The sequence below is a fragment of the Lepisma saccharinum genome, chromosome 10, assembly GCF_977018435.1.
Source record: "Lepisma saccharinum chromosome 10, izLepSacc3.1, whole genome shotgun sequence".
Taxonomy (NCBI): Eukaryota; Metazoa; Arthropoda; class Insecta; order Zygentoma; family Lepismatidae; genus Lepisma; species Lepisma saccharinum.
This window is the reverse complement of record NC_139238.1, coordinates 39,267,901-39,278,046: the sequence shown is the minus strand read 5'-3', so window position 1 is coordinate 39,278,046 and position 10,146 is coordinate 39,267,901. Positions and strand designations below refer to the sequence as shown.

The window sequence follows — 10,146 nt, the reverse complement described above, 5'->3', positions numbered from 1 at the left end:
CATTTCGGCAGTGGAACAGGGTTTTGTGGACGGACGAATCTATTTTCAATGTTGTGTACGGGAAAATACGGAAAACAGTCCTTTGTCGGAAGGAGGAACAGAATGAAGCAAAATGTTATGCACGTCGGGTACAGAAACCTGCGTCAGTGATGGTATGGGGATGCATGACGGCATCTGGGGTTGGCCCACTACACGTCTGTGAGGGCATTGTGAATGCACACGCCTATACACGCACAGTGCGAAGGCACCTGTTCCACAGGCGGCGTCTCATCTTTCAACACGACAATGCCAGGCCTCAAGAGACAAGAGAATGGTTGACTCGCCATCACGTGCGAACTCTGCCATGGCCATCATCGAGTCCCGACCTCTCGCCCATTGAGAATGTGTGGCGTGTTCTTAAGCGACGTGTGCAACAGAGGGGACCCACGACAGTGGCTGCTCTTATCGCCTGCCCGCAAGAGGAATGGCACAGCATCGATGTGGAATACCTTGAACGACTCGTCCGCAGCATGCACCGACGCATTGCCACAGTTATTCGCCGACGGGGCGGCGTCACACCATGGTAAACAGGATCCCCTCTAACAGTGGTCGAACTTCAATGTCACGTGTAGATGGACGAAAATGTTTTATTTTGTGTGGACACCATACATTGCTGCGTTGCAGCGGAAATTTATGTTTTCCTTTGTTCCATGTAGCCTGCTGAATAAAATATGTTCAGCATAAGCATGTGTTCTCCTTCTTTCACAACGCACTCCTATATTTGTGACTGGTCGAACTTCATTGTCACTAAGGTTGTACAATGACAAGGGTTCTGAATATGTATATGTATATTCCTGTTTTTGAAACAATAGTACCTCACTTGTGATGCACACTGGATCTGACACTGGATCTGACACAACACAAAGCAATGTAACATGAGGGGGAACAACACAGGCTGGTTGCATCCAATAAATGAAAGGAAGCTGTGTACGCATATTGTGTGTGTGTGTGCATGTTTTACATTTAATTTTTTTTAAATTAAAATTTCTTTAATATTTCTAAATATTTCTAGTGTCAATGGGAGAACAGTATTGTCCAACCATTTATGGAGACATATTAATAAGTTGTGTCTTTCTATGGATGTATGCTCTAGAGTTGTCATAATCAGAGGCGTGGCGTGCATGTAACTGGTGTTACCGCAAGTAACAGCAAAATGTAAAGAAATTAAAAAGTTTTACCGAAAAAGTAACAACATTGTTAAATACGTTAACTGACAGTGTTGCAGTCGAGTGTATATTGCAGAAGACATTTTTTCTGCAGTCGCTAAAAGGGTGCCAATGCAAGGGAACAGCGGAGAAAGACTTAAGAGGCAAGTGTGCTAGGGGGTTATTCATATGCCTGTTTAGGGGCCCAGTTACCGGTGAAGCCTACCGGTTCAGCAAGTGTTGTCACATTGGATTTCCAGAAAAGAGCTAAATCCCACCTAAAACGGGGATACTATTTCTCTAAAGCAACAAGAGCTAGACTGCAAAGCCAAAGCTGGATTTAACTACAACTGAGTGATAGACGAAAAGATAAGTACTTGATGCAGTTCGTGATTTGGACAAACCTTGCTCCAAAAAAACTAAGTTGGCAACAGTAGTACATCATCTGCTCACCACACATTCAAACTGACCCGAGAAATGTGTGGTTCTTCTTCCACTTTTCACCTCTTTGTAAAGAAACAGAGATGGTTGACAAGGCTCGACCACTATTTACTGGATTTTCGCGGTAACTCTCGCATGAGTGGTAGTTCTTTCTAGGAGTGATTATGGCTAAATCATTGAGCGTATTTAAAAAAAAAGAACGAAAGAACAAAAATGTAGATCAAATGCATTTGGGGGGGGGAGGTAGGATGGAGATGATAATGTCTGATGGCCCGTAACACTTTTGAAAAAGTCAGCCATGCCACTGCTTATAATAGATGTAACCTAACCATCTGTAATGTTCATTTGACCAAAGCAAGTAATTATTGAGTCTAATAATGCTTTTATCCACTTTTGAAACCAATATACTGAAGACATTACTACAAAAAAGTACAACAGTTTACAGTACAATCAATGGATCAACGTATATGTAGAATTAATGTAATTTATATGTTGTGAAATTGAATATATTTCTTGCAAATAATTGGTTAGAAAATATGACATTAACTATTTAATGTAAGATTCAATGACTATATTTAATTGATGGCTTCATACTTAATATATTTACATGTATATACTGCTACTGCCCTTGCACTGCATTCAATTGATTGATTTGGTGTTTTAAGTCCATTTTGTGCACATTAAGGCTAATCGGGACTGGACCTATAGTTTAAAGTGGGGTCCGAACCACTATGTGCCTCCACAGGGTTTCGAACCCAGGACCCCTTGATTACAAGGCAACGGTGCTACGTCTGCACCATCGAGGAGGTCCTACACTGCATTCAAAAAATGCAATAAAATACAGCTAGTAATGTTTTCAGACTTAAGGTGCAATTAAATTTAACATTTTCTTTCTACTTAATATATCCTTTGTATTTACTATTTTGCAAACAAAATAAAACTCGACAACAAAATAAATTTTCAGTAAACTTCACATATCCTATTTGGAAATGTTATAACACCTATACCCCTGTTTGGTAATGACTAGCTCATAAGACTTTCCTAATAAATATAATAATATAGTTCCAATGATTTGTTTTTCACAATGCCCGGCAACAAATATTTCATATGATCAGCCTCTGAAAGTTCAATTTCTGCAATTAGTAATTAGCTACGTTTATGCCTATCGAAAAAATTCAACAGTAAAGCCATATGGAAGATATGATAAATATTATTTGAATTAGTTGTGAGGAAATAGATTGTACTCATGTATGTAGAGAAATGTTTAAGTTTTATCCCCGTTCCCACATATGAACTTGCAGCCATATTTCCTGTCTCTTCCAGTCTGTGGCTGAAGTGAATCAACTCGTGCATGAACGTATTTTGTTGCAAGCTGCTCCATGCGACCAAATTCCATGGACCTTCATTGTTGTCACAAACAATCGCAACGTGACTCGAGTCAAATGTTTCATCCCGTTTTCGGCCACCCAAAAGAGACTATGGCAAAACCTTTCCTCGGATGGTTTGCGACAAGAATGACTTGTTGCTTTGTGTTGGATCTGGTGTATGGCTGGCCTTAGATGAGAGGTGAGCATGTGAGTACGCTGACAGCAGCAGCCACTTATCTAAGCTGAAAAAAAAATTGTGGAAAGGGGAATTACATGATGATTGAATATCCAGCACAACTATTTTCTTTTTCTTTTCTTCCCCCCACATTTCATGTCATTAATATACTTCAATGCCTAGCTATTCAATGTTATTATTTACTTTTACTTCATGAAAAATATTTAGAGTGAAAATTCTAGTCATGAAATTTAGTTACATAAATTATCTCGTACATTTTTTTTTTTTTAATTTCAAAATTCTTGGAACTGTGTATTTTTTTGGATTAACTTGGTTCCTACAATAAATTTTTCAAGCTAATTTTTACTACTGCTATTCTGCTAGAATACTAATTAATTGAACTTTACTTCTGCCATCGACCACGAAAATAATATTTTCCAAATTTTAAATGAAGAATGTCAATTTCCATTAACAATGCCCATGCTGGTGTGCTGTCCCTCTCTGGTTCAAGCCTTGGTTCTGAGTCTAGTGACTGAGTGGTGCTCCCACTGGCTGGTGTTCCTGACAGCAGGCCCTGGTATGGGCCCCACAGCTTCTGGCGACTCTGCACTGGTAGCACTCACGTTCCAGTGATTCATTATGTTACCTGTTGTTTTGGAGTGCTCTCTAAGAAGAATTAGTAGTGTTGGAGATGCAAACGAGACTGAACTTTTGTTTTTATCATAGTCACCTACTATGCACATTGAACATGATATTAAGAGGATAATCATTTTTTAATCTTATGTTCTTTGAAGATTTATTGTAAGTTCTAGTGGTCAAGAAAATCACCAGCACCTTCCCATGCTCCCTGAATCCATCTGTGGGAAACCTAAACAGAAGGACTCAATACACACTTTTCACAGTTGGAACATTATATTGTTAATTTTTAAAACATTTTAGGCACTTATCAGGGCTCCACTTCTCACTCACCTGGCAGACAGGTGCGCCATCATATAAATAGCATCAGAGACCAATTCCTTTGAGCCTTCCAGTGGTCTCACTCCATGTGTCATGGAAACGGACATTTGAAATGCACCAACTAAATGCTAATGACCAAAGTATTTAAATTATTTTTGTTATTTCAATTATTTAACAACCATCTTCATTTAAAGTAATGTGCTCTAAACCATTGGTTTCCAATGGTGCTTTGATACCAACAAGTTTACTCAACAAGCTTCCTAATTTTTAAACTTTAAACATTAATATGTATACAGTTAGCATATGTAAATTTAATGATATTAAGTAAATACTAGTTTGATTATGTTTAGGTGTTTAGACAAATATAAAATTAGGTTTAAATAAGTTGCAAACCACAGTATCTGATGAAATCTTCTAGTTTCCTCAGACCAACATATTAAACTAAGGTGGTAGGTGCTAATTTTCATTATCCGATCATTCAGAAACACTTCACTTCATTGTTCAAAACAAAGTGGCTTGGATCTTTTATTTATATACAGGGTGAACAGAAACTATAGGGACAAACTTCAGGAGGTGATTCCTGATAAGTATAGGAACAAACAAGTTACACAACCACAATACAAGGGGGAAAGATAATTATTACCAGAACCAACACAGACTCAATATCTCAAAACAATCACCAATGAATGCCGGAAAAATATTCTACAACCAGCTGCCTCATGACATAAAACTGATATCTCCAAAAGATAATCAAATACAAACAATAAAAAAATATTTGACAGATAGAGCTCTCTACAGTATCGGAGAATTCATGGAACAAGACAATACAAGGCCAATGTACTAAAAAAGGTGTATTTTAATTGTATTCTTATTTCAATCATGCAACAATGATAATGTGTTTTTTTATTTTTATTGTAGTGTAATGAAGTGTATTTTTTTCATTTTTACTTTGGTGTAGTGATGTAATGTACTACGCAATGTTTCTTCTTTTTTGTTATGATGTACTTAACTAATTATTATTTCATTATGTATCTTGACGTTTTCCATGCCCTTTTAAACAAGGGTCAACGGAAGAAAAATAAAATTCAAATTCAAATTCAAATTCATATCAACATATGTCTGGAAACGCATATTTACCAAGGTATGAGGGCAGGCTGAAAAGTAATGCCTTTTATTCTTTTGTGACGGTTTAAAGACATTTTGGATTTTGAGCAACCATGTATTGTACAAGGGTTGATCAAATGAAAAGGTACAAAATGACACTGTCGGTGTAAATAAATACTTTATTCAAAGTATCCTCCATAGGCCTGAGCACATTGATCCCATTGATGAACGAGCCGAATGATTCCTTTTTCCAAGAATTCCTTTGGCCGTGACACGACCCAGTCCTTCACAGCGTCCTTGAGTTCATCCTCCGAGGTGAAGTGCTTTCCTTTGAGATGCTTTTTCAGGGGACCAAACACATGGAAGTCACAGGGGGATAAGTCTGGACTGTAGGGTGGATGGTCTAGCTGCTCCCACTTGAACCTGGCCAGTTCCGCGTGTGTGACCCTGGAGACTTGTGGACGTGCGTTATCATGGAGCAGAACCACACCCTCTGTGAGCAGCCCCGGTCATTTGTTCTTGATGGACCTGCGTAGGCTGCGGAGTGTCTCACAGCACACATCAGAGTTAATGGTTCGTCTGTGTTCAAGGAATTCCACAAGTAGCGGACCTTGCACATCGAAAAACACGGTAAGCAACACCTTGCCTGCTGACGTCACGGCTTTGAACTTTTTAGGGGGAGGTGACGAGGAATGCTTCCAATGCATGCTGTCCCGCTTTGTCTCTGGCTCGTAGTGATGGCACCAGCTCTCATCACCTGTGACGATCCACTCCAGGAAAGCGGGGTCTTCTTGATAACGACACAGATGTTGAATTGCTAGCCCCATACGCAGGTTCTTTTGCTGGTCGGTGAGATGCTTCGGAACCCACTGCGCACACACCTTCCGATAACGCAACCTGTCGTGAATAATTGTCCACATTGTTCCAAAGCTGACATCCATCTTTACCGCCAACATTCGCAATGTGACACGTCGATCAATTTGCACTAGGTCATCCACCTTGTCGAGGAGATCGGCCATGATGAAAGTGTTCGTCTGGCCTCAGGTCATCAAGCAAACTCTCATGGCCTGCACGAAAACGGGCACTCCATTTCCTCACTGATTTGCCAGACACACAGTCTTCCCCGTAAACGTTTACCATCCGGCGATGAATATCGGCCGGTTTAACATCTTCCGCTGTCAGAAAACGGATAACGCCTCGCTGCTCCTCAACAGTCGAGTTTGCCAATGTTAACGCCATCCTGTCCGAGCACGCACTGCCGCGTCACTTGGACAGCGCTCTGTATCGGAGCCTCTGCTCTCTCCTGTGCATGCGTGTTCCCCTGCATGCTCCGATGCCGCGTGGCGACTCCAATCGCACCCCTACATATCACGCTACGTTCTCCCATCGCGGCATCGGTATTATATAAACGATTCCGTTGTTACGACGTTTCATACCTTTTCATTTGATCAACCCTTGTACTCTTCAGACTTTCCCCCTTCTCCATTCCAAGTTTCAAACTTCTATCACCATGGGTTGCTGAACTAGAGTGAGGAAAATGGCAGCATGTCTGACGATTACAATGCATGGTTGCGCAAAATCCAAAATGTCTTTAAACCATCACAAAAAAAAAAAAAAAAAATAGGAGGTCATACTGTACTTCATTTCGACTCATTGACTTCCCCGAGATTTCCCAGAGTATTTTACTTTTTTTAAATTCCCTGAGATTTCCAGGTTCTCCAGTTGTGTTGGAACCCTGTTTATAGTGCCATTGTAATATACAGTATTGGCTAGAAATAAAGTATACCAAAATGCAGAACATGTACTGTATTTATTAAATTTTGTAAGTACAGCGGACTTTTTTTTAATTCAAACTTGAATAATTCAAATTACTAATTTGAACAGAAGTTCATTTCCCTTGACATCATCTTTAATGAAGCAATGTTTTTGTTAATTCGAATTTTGGATAATTCAAATATTTTTTGGGTTTCCTTGGAGTATGAATTAAAAAGAGTTGACTATACAATGAAAAATGTTACCTGTACTGACACATCTGAATCAACACTTGCATGAATCAACAAAACAATGGGTATTGTACACACATCATTTCAACACACACAGAACAGTCAGCATATATGTTCCAAGTGCTGTCCCTCCAACATCAAATGTTTTTCATAGCAACCCTGAAAGCAAACATCACCACAATTTGATTAATGAATAGGGCAGCATTTGCATGTGCATTATTTCTGGCCATACTGTAAATTACTCAATCAGTGCATCTATATCAGAGGTCGGAAGTAGCGCGCTACTTGTAGCATCGCTACTGTAGCTACCTACAAAATTTGTAGCGGTAGCGAAGCTACAAAATTCCTGTAGTTGTAGCGAAATTTTCGCTACAGCTACATTTTTTCTGAGCATTTTGAGGTAATTTTGGAAAGTGGCAACGGCGTCAAAAATGAACTATAATATTGCTTACTTTTGCAAGAGACTCAAAAAGACAAAGTCCATTACATGCAAATACAGATAATCTAGATTATAAATATCTTTATAATGCAGATTATAGATATCTGTGTAATTTATTTCATTAGCATCTGAATAATTCTAATATCCAGATAAGTAACTGGCATACATGAATATATTCTGGCTAACAGCCATTTATTTTATCTGCATCGCTATTTTGGGGAGAATCATGCCTCATTTGCTACACCGCCAGGAAAAAATGCCCCGTTTGCGCCACCCCTGGAACAAATCCTGTGGATATCCATGCCGTAACAGACAGCAAAATATCGATATTTACTGTGTAAAACTCAACTTAGTGAAAAAAGAGGGATCAATTTCCTACTAATCTGACAAAGCAATAGTGCCAGCAATCAATGGTTCAGTACGTTAACAGCATTGATCATTGTCAGTGTATAGGATAATACCGGCAAGAAATTGTTACAAGACCGATAGTGTTTCTGGAATTACAATTATTCTGGTCATAATGTTTGTTCGCAAATTTTAAAATAACAGTATGTTTAGAACACTTGGATATACACATCAGCTTATCCAATATATTTTATCATATCGTAAAAAGAACGTGCAAGTTATTGACTTTTCTGCAGAAATGACAATTTTCTTTGTTAATACAGTTTTCAAATTTATGGGTTTTTCCTACTTTTGCGTCCTTTTTCTGTAACTTTTTCTAATCATGAGGATGCATTGTTTATTTAGTTATTTTCTTATCTATGGCCGTTTTCTGCCACTTTTGACTAATTGAGAGAACGAGGAAGAATGATGAATGATGAGCAGAGTGGGGAATGGAGGAGCAAGAATTTCCCATCCTCCCAACTAGGTGTCTTTCCTACTATTTGTTTTGAGTTCACTTTATGCACAGATCAGCTGATCGAGACTGATACGAACCACCATGTAGCCTCCCCTCCGCTGGGTATCGCACCTGGGGCCCTTTGAATACAAGGTGACAATTACAATTCTCACTGTGTCGTCGGGGAAGCATTTTCAATGGAAAAACTTACGTAAAGAAATTGCTCCACCTGTTTCTCATTTATACCATTAGAAGCATTCCCCAGCTATCCTCAAAGTTCGAGAAAATATCCACCATCCATCCTCAAGAATTTCCCATCCTCCCAACTAGGTGTCTTTCCTACTATTTGTTTTGAGTTCACTTTATGCACAGATCAGCTGATCGAGACTGATACGAACCACCATGTAGCCTCCCCTCCGCTGGGTATCGCACCTGGGGCCCTTTGAATACAAGGTGACAATTACAATTCTCACTGTCTCGTCGGGGAAGCATTTTCAATGGAAAAACTTACGTAAAGAAATTGCTCCACCTGTTTCTCATTTATACCATTAGAAGCATTCCCCAGCTATCCTCAAAGTTCGAGAAAATATCCACCATCCATCCTCAAGAATTTCCCATCCTCCCAACTAGGTGTCTTTCCTACTATTTGTTTTGAGTTCACTTTATGCACAGATCAGCTGATCGAGACTGATACGAACCACCATGTAGCCTCCCCTCCGCTGGGTATCGCACCTGGGGCCCTTTGAATACAAGGTGACAATTACAATTCTCACTGTCTCGTCGGGGAAGCATTTTCAATGGAAAAACTTACGTAAAGAAATTGCTCCACCTGTTTCTCATTTATACCATTAGAAGCATTCCCCAGCTATCCTCAAGGTTCGAGAAAATATCCACCATCCATCCTCAAGGTTCGAGAAAATATCTGCCATCCCCGAAATAACATTCTGTTTAAGTTAAAAAGATTAAACGGCTAAATATCACATTTTTATCTTATTCCCATTTTGCGCAACATGTTATAGTTAATTTCGATACTTGCAATATTCTTCCAATTAATTTTAAAAGGAAGTATGTCACATAAATATTTTTGATATGACAATAAGAACATCATGGATTCGTGTAAGACCTAGTTTTTTGAATTGATATGCCACTGACAAAGGTACTTTATTCTCAAACACTTTATTAAAAATTTGTAACTGAAGTAACACTGCTATAAAAATTATAGAATGAAGGGAATCTTAGTAATAAATAACATAATCTATTTTTCAGTACGTACAACTATCATACTAGGGCTTCTTTTGAATAGCCATATAGTTGTTTTAAGTTTTTTAATACAGAAGTAGCGCAAAAGTAGCGAAGTAGCGAGTAGCGAACAGGAGTAGCGTAGCAAGCTACTTTTTGGTAAATGTGGTTGTAGCTGTAGCGAAGCTACATTTTGGAAGAGTAGCTGTAGTTGTAATCAAGCTACTTATAAAATGTAGCGTTCTGATCACTGATCTATATGGGGTATGATTTTAGAAGCGATATCGGGTAGGACCATGCAGTCCCTGTCTATGGTGACAGCCTATGGCAGGAGTACAACATTGTAAAGTTAGGAAACTGCCGTGTACAAGTTAAATGGTGTGTTCTGTAGTTTTC

The 10,146-nt window shown here is 39.0% G+C and overlaps 1 protein-coding gene across 1 annotated transcript; it reads right to left on the bottom strand.

Annotated features, from left to right (window-relative positions):
- Positions 1-5,737: 5,737 nt before the first annotated feature.
- On the bottom strand, positions 5,738-6,169 carry LOC145994073 (histone-lysine N-methyltransferase SETMAR-like). Its single transcript, XM_083130159.1, has one exon. The coding sequence runs from the start codon at positions 6,167-6,169 to the stop codon at positions 5,738-5,740; it is 432 nt and encodes a 143-aa protein (XP_082986285.1).
- Between the last annotated feature and the right edge of the window lie 3,977 nt (positions 6,170-10,146).

What these genes read in the sequence shown, in the direction of transcription:
- LOC145994073 (XM_083130159.1), bottom strand. Translation starts at nt 6,169, where the DNA reads ATGGATGTCAGCTTTGGAACAATGTGGACAATTATTCACGACAGGTTG.